The sequence below is a fragment of the Mobula birostris genome, chromosome 9 (assembly GCF_030028105.1).
Source record: "Mobula birostris isolate sMobBir1 chromosome 9, sMobBir1.hap1, whole genome shotgun sequence".
In the NCBI taxonomy this organism is placed as follows: domain Eukaryota; kingdom Metazoa; phylum Chordata; class Chondrichthyes; order Myliobatiformes; family Myliobatidae; genus Mobula; species Mobula birostris.
In genome coordinates, this window is record NC_092378.1 from 105,222,871 (window position 1) to 105,245,033 (window position 22,163).

The 22,163-nt window shown below is 41.2% G+C and overlaps 1 protein-coding gene across 1 annotated transcript in view; it reads right to left on the minus strand.

The window, feature by feature from the left end:
* myo15aa (myosin XVAa) overlaps positions 1-21,924 on the minus strand; it is a 183,966-nt gene extending 162,042 nt beyond the window's left edge. The window contains exons 1-9 of the mRNA XM_072267294.1: positions 21,842-21,924; positions 20,689-20,752; positions 16,100-16,209; positions 14,850-14,924; positions 10,875-10,971; positions 7,738-7,841; positions 7,438-7,501; positions 2,307-2,420; positions 1,765-1,926 (exon numbers count right to left, since the gene is read on the minus strand). Of these exons, the coding sequence (XP_072123395.1) occupies positions 1,765-1,926; positions 2,307-2,420; positions 7,438-7,501; positions 7,738-7,841; positions 10,875-10,971; positions 14,850-14,924; positions 16,100-16,209; positions 20,689-20,752; positions 21,842-21,924 (873 nt within the window). The remainder of the gene's footprint in view (positions 1-1,764; positions 1,927-2,306; positions 2,421-7,437; positions 7,502-7,737; positions 7,842-10,874; positions 10,972-14,849; positions 14,925-16,099; positions 16,210-20,688; positions 20,753-21,841) is intronic.
* Positions 21,925-22,163: the final 239 nt, after the last annotated feature.

Sequence of the window (22,163 nt, forward strand, 5' to 3'; positions counted from 1 at the left end):
CTACAGAGTTGAAATGCTTTCAGAGATTGGTCATGGTTAGAATCACCTCCTGCCTCAGTAAGGATCTGGATCCACTGCAATTTGCCTATTGCTAGAATAGGTCTATGGCAGACTCGATCTCAATGGCTTTAGATTACCTGGACAATACGAGCACCTATGTCAGGATGCTGTTCATTGACTATAGCTCAGTGTTTAACACCATCATTCTTACAGAACTGATCAAAAAGCTACAGAACCTGGACCTCTGTCCCTCCTTCTACAATTGGATCCTTGACTTCCTAACTGGAAGATCACAATCTGTGCAGATTGGTGATAATATCTCTTCCTCGCTGACGATCAACACTGGCGCACCTCAGGGATGTGTGCTTAGCCCACTGCTTTACTCTCTCTACACCCACGACTGTGTGGCTAGGTGTGGCTCAAATGCCATCTATAGATTTGCTGATGATACAACCATTGTTGGTGGAATCTCAGATGGTGCCGAAAGGGCGTACAGGAGTGAGATATGCCAATTAGTGGAATGGCGTCGCAGCAACAACCTGGCACTCAACATCACTGAGACCAAAGAACTGACTGTGGTCTTCAGAAAGGGTAAGGTGAGGGAACACAAAACAATCCTCATAGAGGGATCAGAAGTGGAGAGAGTGAGCAGTTTCAAATTCCTGGGTGTCAAGATCTCTGAGGGTCTGACCTGATCCCAACTTATTGACGCAGCCATAAGGAAGGCAAGACAGCGGCAATATTTCATTTGGAGTTTGAGGAGATTTGGTTTGTCATCTAAAACACTGGAAAACATCTACAGATGTACTGTGGAGAGCATGCTGACGGGCTGCATCACCGTCTTTTGTGTGTGTGGGGGGGGAGCGTGGCTAGCGCACAGGATTGAAAGAAGATACAGAAAGTTGTAAAATTAGTCAGCTCCATCATGGGCGCTAGCTTCTGTAGAATCCAAGACATCTTCAAGGAGCGGTGCCTCAGAAAGGCGGTGTCCGTTATTAAGGACCCCCATCACCCAGGACACCAGGGCATGCCCTCTTCTCATTGTTACTGTCAGGGAGGAGGTACAGAAGCCTGAAGGCACACACTCAACGATTCAGGAACAGGTTCTTCCTCTCTGCCATACGATTTGTAAAGGGACATTGAACCCATGAACTCTACCTCATTTTTTTCTGTTTTTGCACTATTTTTATTTAACCATTTAATATATATATATACCTACTGTAATTCATTTACTTCTACATGATCATGTATTACATTGAACTGCTGCTGCTAAGTTAACAAATTTCATGACATATACCAGTGATATTAAACCTGATTCTGATTTATACTTCCCTAATGAGATTAAATCCTTACAAGGATACATCATTCTATTTATAAAGCTTTTAACACTTTCAATTAGATTGTGGTTTATAATTTAATTCTGCAAAATCAACAATTTTGCCTACCACCTATTAAAATCCCTCAATTAGATTGTAGTCTTTCTCTGTATTAAAGAGATCAATTATTCTGTAAATATAGCTGTAATATCCTTAATTTGGCTCTAGCCTGTATTTCACCCTTAGAATATCAGGTGCCAAAGAAACAAGAGCAGCCAGTGGCAGAGATCAAACGTCACATTCTGCATTGATACACCATCTTCACAGTATTAACTTGCACACACAAAGCACGGTTCTGACAAGTTCTCCACAAATGCGGCTTGACCCCAGTACGTTTCGATCACTTTTCTTTCATTTCGGTATAGATGTTAATGTTTAAAAAGCAAACCTCATATTTCTCAAAGTAGACGTTCCCCAGGTGAAGAACGGAAGAGAGAATGCGGAAGATGCTGTTCTGTTCATCTGGACTAAAGCCAAGCACTTCCATCGAGCTGAGCAGCCTGAGGAAATCCTCCCCGTCATCCTTCCCCCAAATTTCACAGTTTCCACCCTGAAAATACAAATACTGTCTGAATTTTTAAAAATATAGATTGAAGTCTGAATAACATGCATCCACTCTCTGGCCTACGTATTTCACTGATTCTGATATGAAATGTTTGTATTCACTGGACTGAGAAATGCCTATGGATTCTGACTGTAATGGAGACCAGTACATGAAATCTAATCAAAGCCAAGATATACTTATTAGTCTGCAACTTCAGTAGTTACCTAGCAATTTCACCGGTATTATAGATGCGCCTTAAGCGATCTGTTGTGGTTCGAGCACCCCTGCAGACAACATAATCCTTATCAGATGGTTGTCTTTACACCAGGAGTCACACTTATTCATTGAGCAATGAATACTGGTATCTGAACCTTTAAAAACCGTACCTGATTCAGGTAGTAATATGTCTCAGCCTCCTGCAGGTAGAACTTTTGCTTCTGCTGACTCGAGAGTCCTGCCAGCATCTCATAGAAAATATGGTAATTTCTTTCATTTTTGGCCTAAATATTAAAAAGAGAAATAATTCTGCTATGTTCATTTTTTTTTGTTATGTTGGGATAAAATTCCTCATCATTCCCATAGAACCACCAACTCCCATGTGCCCTGGCAAATTTGAATTTATTAGTGGATTTAATTTCCATAAAACATAGGAATAGGATTCGGCCATTTGGCCCATTTAGTCTGGACCGCCATTTCATCATGGCTGATCCCTTTTCTCCCCCTCCTCGGCCCTCTCTCCATAACCTTTGATGCCCTGTCCAATCAAGAACTGATCAATCTCCACCTTGAATACACTCAACAACCTGGCCTCTACAGCTGCCTGTGGTAACAAATTCTACAAATTTACCACCCTCTGGCTAAAGAAATTTCCCCACATCTCTGTTTTAAACCTATAAATGTCCTCTTTATAGGTTGTGTTTGCTGATCCTTGCTGCTTTATACAATGGGTGAAGTATTGAGCTGGATCGACAAATCACCATTCAGTCATTTCAGCAGTATGGTCTAACCTTCATCACTATCTTGTGATTCACCCTCCATAACTGCACACAGCAGACTCCTTCATTGGCCATTCCCTTGTGCAACCTTATCAACCTCTGGTTAGGCCACATCTGGACCATTGCATACAGATCTGGTCTCCCCGCTGCAGGAAGGATGTTGAAGCTTTGGAGAAGGTGCAGGAGAGGTTCATCAGGTTGCTGCCTGGTTTGGAGGGCATGTGCTATCATGAGAGGCTGGACAAACTTGATTTGTTTCCTCTGGAGCACCGGAGGCTGAGGGGAGATCTGATAGGGGTTTACAAGGTTATGAGAGGCATAGACAGAGCGGACAGAGAGTATTTATTTCCCAAGGTTGAAATGTCTAACACCAGGAGGCATGTATTGAGGGTGAGAGGGGGTAGGCTCATGGGAGATGGGAGGGACAAGTGTTTTACTCAGAGAGTGGTGGATGCCTGGAGTGCGCCTCCTGGTATGGTGGTAGAGGCAAATACATTGGAGGCTTTTAAGAGATGTTTGAATAGGCACCTGGATGTAATGAGGATGGAAGGATAGGGACATGGAGTAGGTAGCAAGGATTAGTGTTTGGGTGGTTTTTGATTTGCTTGTTAGCTGGTTGAGTACAACATTGTGGGCCGAATGGCCTGCTCCTTGTGCTGCTCTATGTTCCATGTGCGCTGTCCTCAGTCTTTATAAACAACAATGACGTCATCCTTAAAGGCATACTCCTCAAAAGTACGCCAATGGTTATGAATAATATTAGGGTGAGGAAGTGAAGCTTAAAGTTCTGATGAAGCCTTTGGATGTACATTTTCATTTGCTTGTGAGCGTACAAAATATAGTTATTCCTGGTGCTTTTTATAGTTTTATTTGGTCTGTTGGGCATGTAAACATTGTTGAACACCATTTATCAGATATAATTTTTCCCTTATATAAAACTGCCCTGTTGTTATTTCTGTGCAAATCTGATTTTAAATTCTGCCAAAACACAGTGCTGGTGGCTTGTTGTCTACTGTGACTATTACTGAGATATTTTGCAATCTGTTCCTCAATCATGGTCCTCACTCTGAATAGCATTTGCAGAAGCAGGTGGAGGCCAAGCGCATTTATTAAACTAATCTCATGATTTCAAAGAGTAGAAAGGTAGGATAATATAAAATAGTGCTCCCAATACGGCCTCCACTACCCGTTGTAAATTGGGGGACTGCTTCATCAAGTACCTCTGCTCCATCCTCCAAAAGTGGAACTTCCAGTGGCTAAACCTTTTAATTCCCATTCCCATTCTGGTATGTTGGTCCATGGATTCCTCTTGTGCCAAGATGAGGCCACCCTCAGGGTGAAGGAGCAACACCTTGTATTCTGTCTGGGTAGCCTCCAATCTGATGGCATGAATATTGATTTCTCCTTCTAGTAAAAAGTTTTTCCCTCCCCCTCCCCCTCCCCTCTTCTTCTATTCCCACTCTGGCTGTTTACCTCTCCTTGCCTGCCCATCACTTCATCCTGGGTCTCCTCCTCCTTCCCTTTCTCCTGTGGTTCACTCTCCTCTCCTATCAGAGTCCTTTTTCTCCAGCCCCTTCCCTGTCGCACCTACCTGGCCTCACCTAACATCTTCCAGCTAGCCTCCTTCCCCTGCCCCCACCTTTTTATTCTGGCATCTTCCCTCTTCCATCTCAGCCCTGAAGAAGTGTCTCAGCCTGTAACGTCGACTGTTTATTCATTTCCATAGGCGCTGCCTGGCCTGTTGAGTTCCTCTAGCACTTTGTGTGTGTTGCTTTGGGTTTCCAGCATCTGCAGACTCTCTTGTGTCTAAGATAATAAATTATTTTCTGTCTACTTGTATTATGCAGTGTTCTCAAGGTTCCACGACTGGCCGCTATTCAACATGCCAATGGTTTGGCCTGAGAATCTCGATCATGTTCGGAAGCCTAAGATCTCGGGGCTCTGGAGACGGGCGGATTGAGGGTCGGTATCACGGCAGGAGACTCATGTGTTGTTGGAGAGGCTGGAAAATCTTTTGCTGTGGGCCTGAAGACCTGAAGTCTTTGCGATCTTCAGACACAAAGAGCTCAAAAAAAGCGGGTACGGACTTTTAACATCATAAACCAGCAGGCTATTGTCATGTCTCCCGCTTGCTGTGAAAATAGGGACACCTTCCCCTCCCTTGCCAGGAAAAGAGAGAAGCTGCGGGTTGTCGAATTTCAGATGAAATGCGAAGCCTTTGGGGTAACTTTGGTCTGTTTCTTTGCTACTGCTTAGCACACGCTTGGGCTCGGTGATGATACTGATGCGCATTTACTTTTGCTGGTGGGACAAGGGGAGATTGTTGCTCACTGCTGATTACGCGTGGGGGGGAGCTGGGAGGACTTTGGGGTTCTTATGTTCAGCTGTCATTCATTCTTTGGGGCACTTCTCTGTTCTTGTGGATGTTTGTGAAGAAAAAGCATTTCAGGATGCATATTGTATTCATTTCTCTGACATTAAATTTGACCTTTGAAACGTTAGAGAGTACCTATCTGTCTGGTGAACTTTCAATGTACTGCCTCTGTTGCAGACAAATAGTTCCTTCTGTAGACATCAAGCCTGTACACAATATTCCATCTGTGGTCTTGTATCAGAGATAATGAATTCATTAATTTATGAATGAATAATAAATGCTCAGAAAAACCTTCTGTCATTTCACATCTATTTTGCTATACTTCAGTCTCAAAAATTTCTACTAAAACCACTTTTGTTTTAGCACTGAAATATTCCCCTGATCATTTGTATTACCCTGATGTTTAAGTATGAATTACTTCCTGAGGGACAGATCATTTGTCTGTAAGCCTGTTGGCCATGAAAGGCAAACTTTTCAATTTACAGACGAAAAGTCCGAGGATCAGGAACTGAGGAGAGGTAACTTTAACCATTCAATCAGGATGATCAATTATTGTGGCAAGTGCAGCAGGTAATTGAGAAAGCAAATTGCCTTTGTTGGCAAGAGATTGGAATTTAGAAACAAGGACGTTTTGATATATTTGAACAGGGTTTTGGTGAGGCTACACCTAGAGTACCAAACACAAAATTGATCCACTTGTTTAAGCAAGGGTTAAATAGCACTGGAGTCAGTCCCGAGGAGATTCTCCAGGTGAATTCCTAGGATAGAGAATTGCCCTAACAATAGAAGCGAGATGAAAGTTCATTTTCTTTGAAGTTTAGAAAAAGTATGACTTTACATGCAAGATCTTAAGGGGCCATGATGTAGGACATTAAGATGTTTTCACCGGTGAGGCAACAGAGTTTCAAGATAAAGGGGCAATCATTTAAAACTGAGGTGCGTAGAAATTTCTTCTCACAAAGGATAGAGAGTTGCTGGAATTCTCTACCCTTGAGACGTGTGAATGCTAGATCATGGAATTGAGAGCTATGGACATCTGGCCTTAGGAGAGGAGTTAAGCCCTGGGTCAGAGAAGCCATGACTATACTGAATGGTGAAATGGGATTGAGGAGACAGGTGGCCATCTTCTGCTCCTATTTTCTTGTGTTCTAGGGTGAACTCAATGATCCTGTGAAGGATTGAGAGCATTGACATTTGACACATCAAAAGGTTGGTGGATTAGTGGAAGTGCATGCCATTGCAGAACCAGGGCAAGAGTGGTTCATGATGGCAAATACCACCATATTTGCCAGTGGCAAATCAAATGGTCTAGCTCAATTATTTGAAATAGCACAGGCAACTAACTGAAAATACAAAATCTGACCAAGGGTGTTAAAGGTAGCAAGCAAATGAATGCCTCCTGATGGGTCATAGAATGACACGTCCAATAATCTAGACATAATATGTGAGAAAGATTGGAGTAGAAAACAACACAAAGTTGACATGACTCTGAGTGGAAACCCAAATAGGTCATTTTCAGGAATGAGTTATCTCCATTTCCACTTTCAACCAGGCAAATAGTTTAATGTAAATATTGGAAATTATTTTTACGTGTCTTCCTAAGAAACAGCAATGTAATTGGCTCAATTATGTCTTGTGCTCACTTTTTTCCCATCCCAATACATACTTCTACTTTAACTTTGTCTCTTTAGCCCCATTTATTTAACTACACCCCATTTTCATGTCCCCAACCACAGGTCTTAACATCTGCCTGCTTTATATACTGCTGCTTTTAAATATACTCGATCTCCCCCACTCTCTTAACTCCCAACCCCTTTAATGGACACTGAAAACACTCTCCTGTGCAGTTTAAACCATGGTACCTTTACACTCCTCCCACATGTGGCACTTACCTAGCATACCTTTTGACTATAGTTTTGGTTTCTACAGCATCTGGATAAATTTGGTTTCTGCAGGATCTTGGTACACAGATAACTACGGTATATCATCAAGCAAGTTAGCCTGCTTGACCTGGGCTGTGTTGAGCAGAATCAAAGAGTCACAGAGAAAGATACAACATAGAAACAGACTCTTTAACCTGTCAAATCCACACCAATGACCAACCACCCATCTGCATTAATACATTGACATTAAAGGTAGTGAACATACCTGAAACACAATCCTTGACTTTTCAAGAAGATACTGTGAGGTTATGGCACCACATATCACCCCGCTGTAAAGAGATATTGTTATTAGGGCTGAGATAAAATAGCCAATAAGCTTCCAACACTCTTAGCACAGGGCACTGTGGGAGCAGAGGGGGAGATGGTGGGAGAAGGATGTTCCATTGATAAGTGAGAGGGTGAGAGGGTGAGTGGGGGCAAAAAACTGGGAGAGTAGGCAGGAAAGAGTATATTGATGAGTGAATGGTTATTTAGATAACAAGAACAAATGAATGATAGTACTTACTTCTGCAAAAAAATTTCAATGTATTTCCCAAACCTACTGGAATTATCATTTCGTACAGTTTTGGCATTCCCAAATGACTCCAGAAGAGGTGTGGCTTCAAGAATCTATTCAGAGATAGGGGAACATAATCAGACCACTGAAATTAATACAATATATCATCTCAAGGCTCACTCTCACTGACTCACTGCCTCTGCATCTTATAAATGTTTAAACCCTGACTTTTCCAGACCTGATGAAAGCTCATCTCTCTGAAACAAAATTTGGTTTAACTCTCACAAGTGCACATGGCTAGTTGAATATTTCTAACATACTATGATTATGTTTCAGCTGAATTGATCTATTGTAAAATATTGTTTTACCAAGACAAAACCCAGCTTTATCCCTTTAAGCAAATTTATAGTCTCTCACTGCACCATTCTAACTTTGAGATTTGTGACTAATTATCTCAAACCTGACCCAAGAATGATTATCACACGACTGTATCTGTTAATGACACAAATGAAATGAGAGAGTTTCATTGAAGCAGATGGGTGAAGTAAATCTCTCAGTACTTTATTTTCTGCACTTTCATTTAAATGATCAAGATAGCACAAAATGTTCAAACTTCAATTAACTTTCAACAGTGGAGATACAGAAACCTCCAAGAGGACCACAACCTCGGCCTGAAACGTCGACTGTACCTCTTCCCAGAGATGCTGCCTGGCCTGCTGCGTTCACCAGCAACTTTGATGTGTGTTGCTTGAATTTCCAGCATCTGCAGAATTCCTGTTGTTTGCACAACCTTTTTGTTGGGTTTGGAGGCTCAAAGGCCCGGAGAGCTATGTTGGCTGGAGTCAGGGACTTGTGCTTTGGGTCTTGGTAGGGTCACCTATGCCACACAGGTCAAAGGGCAGAGGCCAGACTTAGAGTGGTCCGCTGGTCCTCCAGGTTCGGGGGTCCAGCTCAGGGCTAACAACCCTGACTGGTCAAAAACAAAATTGTTATGGAAACAGCAATGAAGAACCTTTCTAAATCTGTGTGCGACTGTATGGACAGACAGAAATGGAGCACCTTCATTGCTGCCCTAAACGTCAGAGGCGTAATGAGCTGTATGTAAGATACAGAAAGGACTATCCTCCCTGCATGAAGTTCCCAAATATAGGAAACACACAGCAGGTGAGGAGCTGACCTTTGATCGATCTTATTTTATTTCATCTTTTTTTTTCAGGGGTACAGCACGGAACAGGTCCCCACTGAGCGAGCAACCCACCCATTTAACCCAAACCTAATCACCGGACAATTTACAATGGCCAATTAACCTACTAATTGCTTCATCTTTGGACTGTGGGAGAAAATCAGAGTGCATTGGTATCATGTGGGAACTCAAAAAAAAATTAAAAGTTGTTTAATTGTAACTGAAGGTTATAACTCCTTTCCCAATTGGCTAAACAATTACAATTGACCAGACAATTAACCATGACAATCGATTAAATTCCTGTGGAAGGTACCATCTTGCTCTGAATTTCTATTTAAAACAACTTTTCTTTGTGAATATTGACAGGGCTCATGCAATTATTTCAAGTTTCCAAGGTTTCTCAAACATCTTTCAAAGATGATGTTGCAATCTTAATTGTGTTGGAAGTAATTGCTTGAGTTTGAAAGTGCTGCAGGTCACTCTGGCTTTTATGAAAGGTACACACAACAATCAATACTGTACCTCAATCTTCACAAAAACCATGGAGCAGTAATGAGAAAAAGAGGCAAAAGATATAAATAGTACTAACAATAGGATACAAAGCACAAACAATTCAATCAAAGACATTCAAAACAAAAAAAAAACATTACTTTTGTCTTTACCATGACTCTGTTGAGGCCTAACTTGAGATACCATATCCAGTTTTGGTTTCAGGCATGTTGGGTGAAATTGGAGCTTTTGAAGACTTGGAAGGGACAGGAAAATTTTCCCTACTTAATGTTCTAAAATCTGGCCTGGAGTTTTATCAGGTTTTTAAATCTCTCTCTGGAGAGGTTCAGAGAAGGAGGGAAGTGTACATATTGTGATATACAAGGTGTCAGAACTGTGCTGGAGAAACTGGAAGAACTAAAGATCATTACCACTCTGTCACCATTTGAAGAACATAATGCCATTCCCACCTGGACACATTTGGATTAGCTGTAGTTGCATGTCAATACATAAACAAACAAATAAACAAATAAAATGAAAGCAGAAGCTTTGCATTTTCAGTTTTCCTTGATGTTTACTCAAATTGTTTACCATTTTAGTCACACGTGTGACAGGGACCTTTCCCTCCAAAAGGAAATGGATGTTGAGGCCAGCTGAAATTAATAGAATTTTGTTGAGTAGGGATATGAAACAGATATGGATAAACGATGGTGTAGACGGTGAATTGGACTTTAGGGTTGGGAGGCTGAATCGCCTTCTACTGTTCTTGGCATTTGATCAATGATAAACCCCATCAGCTACATTTTTTGGAGGAACAATTGATAAAATGCAACATCAGAAGTCATGTTGCATGACAAGGTACTAGGTTCAATTGTGAATTCCTGATTTCAATCTGAACAAAGGACTGTATGTAAAAGGCATTAGTCCTTGAAATTAAATGGAGTTGATTTTGCCCATATTCTTGTTTGTAAAGGCAGATAGTAAATTCAGAATCCTTCTTCACTCTGAGGGCAGATAGGGCATTACAGTCTGAGATACGCAAACATCAATGAGAACTCGTTGTTGTGAAGAATAGTCACTGCCTATGGACCTTCAGCAGAGGGTATGACCACTTGTTAACTTGAACCCTGCGAGTATCCTTAACCCTGGGAACAAGTGACTTCCATAGCAAATACATTGGTGGCCAGAGCTTTGAGTGTGGCATCATCACAGACATTATCCTGCTAAAGTGCTTGATGCATGATAGAAAATGTTAGAAACATTAAAATTTAATTATAGCTAAATTTGCACCTGAAGAGTGCCAATATGAGAAGCTGACTAAGAAGTTTAACTGTGTTAACCTATTTGAGAAGGTGGCTATGAAGTTTAACTGTGTTAATCCATTTGAGAAGGTGACTATGAAATCTAACAGTATAACTCTACTGGAAATTATTTTACCTGTCAATATATTTTATTGAAAGTTGCAGCAAATTACCTGATGGGTCACACTATCTTTGTGACTGTGGTGCACAGCAGCAAGATAGCGGAGGACCAGTTTGGTGGCTTCAGTCTTGCCTGACCCGCTTTCACCACTTGAAAAACAGAAAGGCAGATAGTAAATTCAGAATCGTTGTCATCTCTGGGGGCAGATTGGGTGTTACAGTCGCAGTTGCTGTGCTAACCTGCACACCCAGTGACAGACTAAAAGACAGAAACCAAACACACTGAGACTGATTACTAAGGGCTAATGTTACTGCATACTGTAATTACCCGAGGGGTGGGATATTTCTTTTCTAATGTCTGGGAAAGTTTGTTAAATGATCTAGAGATTTTAAAAAGTGGTAAAGGAATTTCTGAGTGTTGTTACAGGGCAGAGATAGAATTTCCAGAGGTTTTATTATGTTTCCTAATCTGAAAACCTTGCCTAAAAACGACACCTTTTGTGGTCTAATCCTTCCTTCCCAATTGGAAGACAAACTGCTACTTGTTCCACGTTGGACTATTCTGTACAGTCAAACTGCTTTTTCTTAACCCTCTGACAATACTTTTCTAAAACGACAATGTTCAAAGAAAATGAAAGTCATAGAATCTGCAGCACAGAAACAAGGTAGTGGATACAAATTCAGAATTTTGGTAATAAATATCTTTTTTGCTCTCTGAGCAGAACTTCTCTTTCCTTTTTAATGATAGTGGCCAGAATCATTAACAATACTCCAAAGGTTCACTACTAGTTCCACTTGATATCTACCTAAAAGCATGCAGCAAAACTATAGACCACAAATTCTAGACTAAAGCTATAGACAGGTGAGTCAGAGGTACAGAAGTGACTGGAGAAGATTCTTAGGGATAGGATTAATGAACAACTGGGAAACCATAGCCTAGTTAGTGACTGTCAGCATGACCGTGAGGTAATAGCCCCAGCCAGATGACTGACCTTTTGGTGGGACAACAGTCAGGTAACCAAGATCACAACTCCTTAAGTTTTAAATGTGAACATTGTGGGACAGTATCAAATTGGGGCAGGGCAAATTACCTATGTATTTTGCAGGAACTAGGGAGATTTACATTGGAACAGTTGTTTTTGGGCAAGTCCATGTACGACATATGGAGGATACCAGAGTACCAGACAGTCATGCTCCAGTAAGAAGGAAGGAAAGGATGGCAAGGTAAGGGAACCTTAGATATTGAGAGAGGTGGAGCATTTAGTTATGAAGAAGAGGGAAGCATACATAAGGTTCAGGAAGCTAAAATCAAACAGAATTCTTGAGGATTACAAAGAAGCCAGAAAAGAACTCAAGAAGGGAATTAGGAGAGCCAGGAGGGGCCAAGAAAAGTCCTTGGCAAGTAGGACAATTCCAAGGCATTTTGTACATTAATCAAGAGCAAGAGGATGCACAGAGAGCAGGTGGGACCACCCAAGGATAAAGGGGAGAACATGTGCTTGGCGTCAAGAACATGATTTAACAGGAAGAATCTGAGGAGTCTGATGATCACTTGGGTTTTGGTCTCTTTGACTAAGTACCATGAAGCATTTGTTACAAATAAAGATAGAAAATAATGTGGAATTTACAGGAGAGGGTTCTTAGCGATGGGATTTATGAGCATTCTGGAAACTATGGCCTAATTAGTGACAGTCAGTATGACTGTGCTAGGCAAGTCGCATCCTGTTATCTTGATTGGGTTTTTCAAGGAGGTGATGAAGATGATTGATGAGGGTAGAGGTGTAAATGTGGTCTACATGGATTGGTTGAAAAGGTAACTCATGGGAGGCTCATCCAGAAGATTAAGATGCACAGGATTCCTAGTGAATTGGCCATTTTAGATTCAGAATTGGCTTGCCTATAGAAGACAAAGAGTGCAGTGGTCAATGGGACTTATTCTGGCTAGAGGTCTGTGACTTGTGGTATTCCACAGGGATCTGTACTGGGCCATCTACTATTTGTGATATTTCTAAATGGTGGAAGTGTAGATGGGGTGGGTTTACAGATGATATGAAGGTCTGTGGTGCTATGGGCAGCCTAGATAACTGGCAAAAGATACAATGGGACATACAGCAAATGCATATTGTGGATAAATGGAACAGGAGTTCAGCCTGGCCAAATGTGTAGAGTTGGACTTTTTTTTAAAGAGATAGCACACTATTAATGGCAAGACCCTTGGTAGTGTTGATGAGAGAGGGATCTTGAGGTCCTTGGGATCTCTGAAAGTAGTTACACAGGTTGATGGTATGGTGGAGAAGCCAAATAGCATGTTTGCTTTTATTAGTTGAGGAACTAAGTTCAAGAGTTGGGAAGTTATGGGCAGCTTTATAAAACCCTAGTTAGGTCACTTCTGAAGTACTAATTTCAATTCTGGTTGCCCCAGTATACGATGGATGTCAAGGCTTTGGAGATAGGTTTACAAGAACGTTGCATGGATTAGAGGGCATGTACTATAAAGAGAGGTTGGATGAACATGGGTTGTTTTTTCTGGAGCAGAGGATGTTGAGGGGAGAGCTGACAGAACTTTTTAAGAATATTCCAAATTGAGTAGATAGTCAGCATATTTTTCCAAGGTTGAAATGTCCAATACCAAACGCCACGTATTTAAGGTGAGAGGGAGTAAGTCCAAAGGAGATGTGTAAGACAATTGGTTTTTTGCACACAGAGTGATAAGTGCCTGGACTGGTAGTGGAGGCAAATACGTTGGAGGTCTTCAAGATGCTCCAAGACAGGTACATGGATGTGCAGGAAATGGAAGGACATAGACATTGTGCAGGCAGAAGGGATTAGTTTCAGCTGGGCTTTTGATTACTAATTTAATAAGTTTGGCACAATAACATGAGCCAAAGGACCTGTTCCTGCATTGTATTGTTCTCTAGTCTATGCTCAATGTAAAAACATGCTTAGATGCTGGAAATGTGAAATGCATACAGCACCTGTGAGAAAAGAGAGCACATTAGGGTTTCAAGACTTAGATTCAAAGTTGCAGAGCAACGGAGAGAACAAAGAGAAGGTCTGAGATATGGAGGAGACTAAATGGCACAGATAGTGGTTCTGCCAGCTGACAGAGGGGGCAGAAAGCTTGATAATTCCCGATGATCCGTCTGGAAGAGCTGTAACAGGGAGATGAATGAGAACAGAGGATGGAAAGAAAAAGAATTAGGAATGGAACTTGAAATATAAGTCTGCAGAAACAAAGCCATGGTAGTGTAGCAGTTAGCGCGATGCTATTTCAGCTTGAGGTGTCAGAATTCAGAGTTCAATCCTGGCACCCTCTGTAGGGAGTCCCTGTGGATTTTCCCCGAGGTCCCCTGGTTTCCTCCCACACTCCAAAGCTGTGCCAGGTAGGTTAATTGGTCATTGTAGATTGTCCCATGATTAGGATAGGATTAAATTGGGTTTACTGGGTGGTGCGGTTTGAAGGGTTGGAGGGGTCTAGTCTTCTCTGTAATCGCAAAACAAAATAAAGCTTTGCAGATGCTGAAAATGATGATTTAATCTGAGCATGTTGGAAACGTGGGGTTTGGACAGGGAAGAAAGTGTAAGGTAAAGGGTTAAAGAAGCAATTTAATTGAGCATATGGTCTCCATCTGCTCCAGTTACTTGTGTTAATTTTAAGATTTTCTTATGTTTTGTTCCCCTATTCCATCCTATATAGTTGAGACCCTTCATCATGTACATTGTTGCTGTGACACCTTATACTCTTGAAGAGGTATCGACTTACATCTAAGCAGCTGAATATTATTGCTCAGTGGGCATATGAGATGCTTGAGGTGCATTGTTTGCCAGTGAGTAAAGTAGCAACTGTAGGCTATTCTGAGTAAATATTTTGTTTCTGTCATTCTAGATTGATGTGATAGAACCAACTACAAAATATATGAAGCGTGTGTGGAGGGGGGAGGGGGGTCCATTGTTACTTTGTGAATGATCCCCATTTTGCGACCCTTCAAATAAAGTCAGACATTGATGGTCAAAGAGAAACGATTTACCTGATAATAATACATTGATTGTGTTTGGCATCAACCATTTTTGAGTAGGCTGCATTAGCAATGGCAAAGAGGTGGCTGCAAGAAAAAGAGTGGATGCTCTAATAGTATACACACACAAACATTTATTATGTTCTGATACCGATAGCCACACGTTTTCAGCCGGAAGTCTGGCATGACCAGAGTCAAAACATACCAATTGTATTCTGAAGTTGCACACATTGCTGTTTTCCATTTCTTCTTTCCTTTCCTGCTATATGAAAAGTTCAGGTGTTGATAGCAATTCAGGAAGCATTATGCTTAATTATGCCAGTAGTCTAGTTGACCATGGAGATAACTCCAGGTAAATAGTATGCTGGAGTCAACATACAGAGTTGTCTGCATTGACCACTGAATAAAAATCAGCAAGGGAGGGAGGGAGCCCAAATAGCTCCATCCTTCCTTAGCCCAGTGACACTCTGCACCTGAACTGCTTCCCACAATGTGTTCACTCATTATCCCCACTCAGCAGCCACTTTATTAGGTACACCTGTACACCTGCTCGTTAATACAAGTATCTAATCAGCCAATCATGGCAGCAATGCAATACAGATATGGTCAAGAGTTTCAGTTGTCGTTCAGATCAAACACCAGAATGGGGAAGAAATGTGATCTCAGTGACATTGACCATGGAAAGATTATGGTGCTAGAAGGATGTCATAGAGTCATAGAAAATTACAGCATGGAAACTGGCCCTTTGGCCCATCTAGCCTAGGATGAACCATTTAAACTGCCTACTCCAGTTGACCTGTGGCGGGACCATATTCCACCATACCCCTACCATCCATGTTGCAATCCAAACTTCTCTTAAACGTTGAAATCAAATTGGTTTGAGTAGTTTGGAAATGGCTGATCTCCTGGGGTTTTCACGCAGTACAGTCTTTAGAGGTTGCAGAGAAGGGTGTGAAAAACAAAAAACATCCAGTGAGCTGCAGTTTGGTGGGTGAAAATACCTTGTCAATGAGAGAGGTCAGAGGAGAATGGCCAGACTGGTTCAAGCTGACAGGAAGGTGTCAGTACACTCAGATAACCATGTGTTACAACAGTGGTGTGCAGAAGAGCATCTCTGAATGCACAACGCGTTGAACGTTGAAGTGGATGGGCTACAGCAGCAGAAGACCGCACTGGTTCCACTCCTGGTACCTAATAGAGAGGCCGCTGAATGGATATGATAAAACTAGAAGGTACACCACTCCTTATAGCTGGACACTTACGGTGGGTTATCCATAAATGACTTCCCTTTATATTTCAGCACGGTGTCAGTCCCATATATGTTGTACATTCTATATGGATTCACAGATAAAAGGATGCTGCCAATGTATGTCTGCAAGAAAGAAACAAATTTGTTTATAAGTTTGTCATGAAGGTCACTCTGACTTACTAGTTATAAACACAAAGAAGCAGCTATATTCACTGCTACTCAGATATCTAATTATCCGGAGCAGAATCAGATTCTGCACATTTATTCTGATAATAGTGATCTCACCATTGTTTTGGTTCTAATTCTTTGAATTACATCCTTAATTATTTCCATTCCTCATTCTTGAACTGAAATATTTCAGTTCTCCCCGTACAAAATTAGTTACTTAACTAATTTGCTTGGTAACAACACTGGTTGGTTTTGCAAATGAGTTATTGAGTGGCAAAGTGAGGAAGCTGGAACAACATAAGTAGGGATAGTTAGTTTCCAGAATTTATCATAGTTAATAAAAGATTGGGAGACTGGGAGGACCAAAACTCCTTAGTTAGAGACCCTCCGAGTTAATTATTGCAAGACGTGATATTGAATAGCAGTGTACGGGATCTGGATTAACATTACAGATAATCCACAGAACAACTCAGTGGAAAAGAATGGTCATAGAGTTGTAGACAGGCATCCATTTAACAAGAGCTTAATGAATGGCTAAACAAGGGTGCTGGATTAACAGCTCAAAATAGACTCCCTCCCTTTGAATTCTGCTCTTCATTATGAAGCCCAGGCTCCGACAGACTCTGAATATGGCCTGGCACTTCCAGTGTTTTATGTAGAGATACAGCCAGGTTCTCCTGTTCCTGCACATCCTATAGATCTGTGCCATTTTGTCTCAGTTGTCTCTCCTCATTCTTTCTGCCAAAATGTATCAGGTCACACAGTTTCTGCATGAAGGTTTGCTTTTCAGCTCTGTCCATTCAGCCAGCCTATCTATATTTTGCTATTGTCTGTTACAATCCTCTTCACCGATGGCTACACTTCCATGTTTTGTATTACCTGCAAATGTTGAAGTTCTACCCTCCACATTCATAGCCAAATCATTAATATAAATCAGAAAAATACAGTAGCTTCATACTGATTCCTAGGGAGCCATCTGCCAGCTGGATAAACAATTAATTATCAGGACCCTCTCATCTCTATTCTTCACCAATTTTCACTTTTTATTTAATCCCACATGCCATATGTATCTGTCCATATGAGATCGACTACATTATTTCCATCAAATCTCTTTTTTAACTCATTAAATAAATACAAATAAAGATGATCAATCAAAATTTACCTTTTCCATGTTCTTGTTGGTTCATCTTTATTAACTCAAACTTCTCCAAGTGTTATTAATTTTCTTTCCTGATGGTGTTATTTCTAAATACACCCCAATAAACATAGTTAAACTGATTTTTCTGCAATTACTGGCCATATCTTTACTCCCTTTCTGAACAATTGTGTTACATTTGCTACTTTCCAGCCCTCTGTTACCTTCCATATATCCAGGAAGAACTGGGAGATTACGTAGACTCTCTGAAATGACATTGCCCTTAAAACCTAGTAATCATTCCATCTGGCCCAGGTATCTTGTTTGAGCACAGAAAGCCCTTCTCATTATTGCTCTTCTTAAATATTAATCTTATTGGTTATGTAAACTCCCCACCCCCCTTCTTTTTAGGTAGTTGCTCAGAATCAAGGATAACTTGCTTCTACTTCCAATTTTGAGGGTCCTAAGGTGACTAAAGGCCAATGTGGGAACAACGCATCCTTCCACAGATAGGGGTGGCCAGTGGATTGAGTGGGCAGATAGATTGTAAGGTGGTGTACCTCTCCCCCTGCTTCACCTTTTCTGTGCTCCTGATATTTGGACTCAAGTTTCTTAAGGCTATCCTGAATGTTTCCTCTTTACCTTAACCGGTCATTGGTCAGAGATTCCCAGAAGTCAGTGGGCATGATGCACTCCTTCAGTGAAGCTTTGGCCATAGCCTTGAGTCGTTTTGTCTGTCCATGTGGAAATCTCAGAATGGACTGTGTGTTTTAGGAGAATGGTGTCAGGAAATGCAATGGTATGGTCTTCCTACTGTAGGTGACCGAGAGTAACTGGGTCCAGAGTAATGAGAAATGAGTATTGTTATCTGTTCACATCCTTTCAGTGAATTTGGAGGATTTTGTGGAGATGTCTGCTGTAGCTATTTCAAGTCTCAGAAGACTACAGAAGAGCAGGGAACACTGTTGTCTGGTAGATCATGAGGAAGTACCTTTTTAAGGTAAGATATTATTTTATTGGAGGTGGTTCAGAGAAGGTTCACTCCAAGGAATAGTTAGACGGGATGGAACTCCACTCTAGAGTTTTGAAGAATCTTGAGAAGGTGTTAAGTCACTACTGGGAGTCATCATAATATTTTTTATAAATGTCAATGTAAAGATCAAGATCTTAATTTAGAAGCATCATGGAGCAGCATTAAGTAGCATGTTACGTATGTTATGCAAGTGCTTGATAGCATCTTAACCAGGAAAGTCTAATTTCTCCAGTCCGTTCTTAAAAGGGCATACCAGCTCTAAGAGTGCATTGCTGTTGAATGAATGGAAGTTGCATTGTTAGGAGGGATTGGGAGGGTGTTCCTGGGGTCAGAGGCTACTGATGAAAACCAATGCCTGCATTTTTCTTGTGCATTAGGGCAAACAGAGCCACCAGTGCTGCTGGCATGGAGTTATGAGGGAGTTCTCTGTAAAGACACAAGTGTAGTTGATGAATACTGCATTTTGGGAAATATCCGATCTGCTCTTCCTGGTTCAATAGGGTGAAGGAAAGATAGATTAAGTTTTCACTTCCTGTCTCCCTGTCTACAGAGTTGCAGCAAGCTATGTGGTCAGTATCATGGAATGATTCTGAGACTAGGAAACTGAGAGTGACCATTACCCTGACTTTCTTGGGGAAAGCTGTTAAAGTATATGTGAGGTTGCATTTATGTTGCACCTGGTCACAAGTTGTGGTCAGAAACCAACCCACGACCTTGAGCAACCTTTAGGATTCGGAATGACTTGCTTCCATTATAGGTTTGTGAGTTCTGTGGTGGCTACTAAAGGTAATGGGGGAACTGCTGACACTCCTACAGATGGTGCAGGTGGTGGCCAACAGGACAGGTGGGCAGGGTGGGGTAGGTTATGATGTGACCAGTTCCTTCCATGTTAGCACTGGGCCTCTGTGTGCCCTAGGTTCATGGTCTTGAGTTTCTCAAAACCATCCTGAATGCTCCTTTTCCACTTGTGTGGCCATAGGCCAGAAGTTCCCAGGAATCAGCGGGGAAGCTGCATTTATCTTAGAAGATCATTTGAGTTTAAAAAAAAGTACCCTTTTTTTGCAAACTTCATTGCTAATGAATTTTCCATTTTGCACTACGATTAGAGTCTTTTAGGAGAGTTTCATGCTAGGAAAATAGATGTTTGGGCAAATCATGCTAAAAGATCAAGGGCTGAATTTCCCAATGTTGTGCAAAAATCCTTTGGAAGTGCACAGCAATGATTTTTTGAAGTTGTACAAAGGAATTTCTTGCCAGATATATGATGATTAGATTAAAGCGATTAGAGATAGTCAAAAAAACATAGTACTTGTGGGGTAGATGATATTAAGTGATGGCTAGAGGGAGCTGGGTGATCAATATTGAGCAATGTTTGAATTTGAATGTGTTCACTCATCACACCAAGTTCAAACATTTTAGTATTATATTGTTATTGCCCAGGAGGACATTCTTCAATTTCAACTTTACCCATTGTTGGTGCACTTTTATGTGATAATTTTCCTTCAGATTTGTCAGAAAAAAAGCTCACTTTTGATTACACCCAAGTTGTTTTTCCTTCCAGACATGTGCTTACCTTTGACCATTTCTTTTTTTTTGGTGTGTGCCTGCGAGTCTGTGCGTGTATGTCTGCATGTGCGTACGTGCACATCTGTGCGTGTGCGTCTGTGTGTCCGTGCGTGCGTCTGTGATGATGTCTTTTTCATGGCTTTTACAAGGTGCGGAGTGAGAGAGAGAGACTGTGTGGCGCACCACTCCTCACACAGACATTTCCTCAGTATTCTCCCTTTATTTTACGAAGTTGAGTTAAGATCTCGACACTCAACCCGGCACGGATGGAAAGCGTACTCGGGAGTGGACCGGACTAGTTTTGAACCCGGGAAGCTCCGCTCCCGGGTCCGGCGCCAAAGTCGTTGCACCACCAGCCGGCCCTTACCTTTGACCATTTCATTTCTTTTTCTAGTTTTATATTTGGTTGTTGTCTTGTGCAAATTTCCCATCCCTTATATTATTTACTTAATTCACTTGACTTGCTTTAATTGGATCCAGCAGAGGTTCTGTCTTTGTTAGGTTAAATACAGGCACAAATTCAACCACTGGAAGGGGCATTATGGAAAACCCTTTTATTTTTGAAACTTCTTTAGTTAGGGGGTCATGAATAAACATGTTCACTTCATTCACTGGTTATGCCTGATCTACAAATACAAGTCTTGTTTAGCTCCTTGTATTAACTCCACAAACACATCAGAATAGACATTACAGTACTCACATATATCATTTTCTTTTCAAACCTCTTCTTTAAGTTGTACAACACCGCACCATCATGCAGGTCTCTGAAAGGACAGAAGTATCACGATGCTGGTTAATAGCTACATTGCAAAGCATTCTCTTACAGGTCTTGTGCCACAATGAGTAAATGCCTATTCACGTTCCATCCAACAGCTTGTTGTACAACATAAATGCCCTTCTGCAAATTATTCAGTGATCTGCATGTCAGTAAATTATTATGGACCACAATATTAGGATTGTGTTGACACTCTCTTTTGAGAATCCTCCACCTCAGCAAACTTTAAACAAGTGTCATAAACGAATTAAGTAATCCAATAAATATTATACCAGCTGGAGTCTGAACATTTCACTGTTGAGCTCTTAAATCCAAGGCCCTCCTTGACAATATACGTAAAAATTCATAAATTTGTAAGTACTTAGGTTTTCTGGTTCTTCGGATTATATTGAAACTGATTAATCATGATGTAACAACACTAAATTCAGCCTCAGCCAAAACCTAGGAACACAAAACTTTATCAGAACTAATCAGCAACTGGGCAATAAAGGTCAAATAGTTCCAAGCAACACATACAAAGTGCTGGAGGAACTCAGCAGGTCAGGCAGCATCTATGGAAAAAAGTACAGTTGACATTCTGGGCCGAGACTCTTTGGGCCAAGGTCCTGCCGAGAGGTCTCGGCCTGAAACATCGACTGTACTTTTTTCCATAGACACTGCCTGGCCTGCTGAGTTCCTCCAGCACTTTGTGTGTGTTGCTCAGATTTCCAGCATCTTCAGATTTTCTCTTGTTTGTGAATGGTTCCAATTTACCTGGTTCTCCTGCAAAGTCCATACCTGTTACATTTTTTTAATTCCTTTCCTTCCTGCAGTAAGCTGAACTGTGATGAAGCTCTTAGTTTTAACAGTTTAAGTTAAGAAGGCTAGTTTTTTAAAAATCCTGCAGGACTGCTAGTGTGTTTAACAACAGTAAGCGAAGTGGCTATGTGAAGCAACTTATACCTAGTAATTAGCATAGTGCAGGTTTGAGAAATGGTAGAATGAAAAGTTGTGAGTTTGAAGTCCTAAGAAATGTTTATTAAATGAGTAAATGTCCATCACACTGTAGAGTAAGAGAGCTGAATTTAGATGAACTTACTCCAGCTGAGTCATGTCTTCCACTCCATCTTCTTCTAGATGCTTCCGAAACTGCACCGGGGGCTGAGCACCAAGGGAGTACATCTGGAAACAAATGCAAACCACAACAGGAGAAGCAATTAAGCTCTTTGCTCTGACACAGTAAACCAAGAGAAGTTTGTTCTACAAACGAGATACAACTACATCCTTAAACCAGGCTCTCTCCCTTCCATCCGTATCCAATGTGTCTTCTCTCTCAGCCATCTCTTCTTTCCAATCTCTCAACCCAATCTCTTTGATTTCTGCTAAATGATTTCCTCATTTTTTTTCCTCCAGATCTTTCA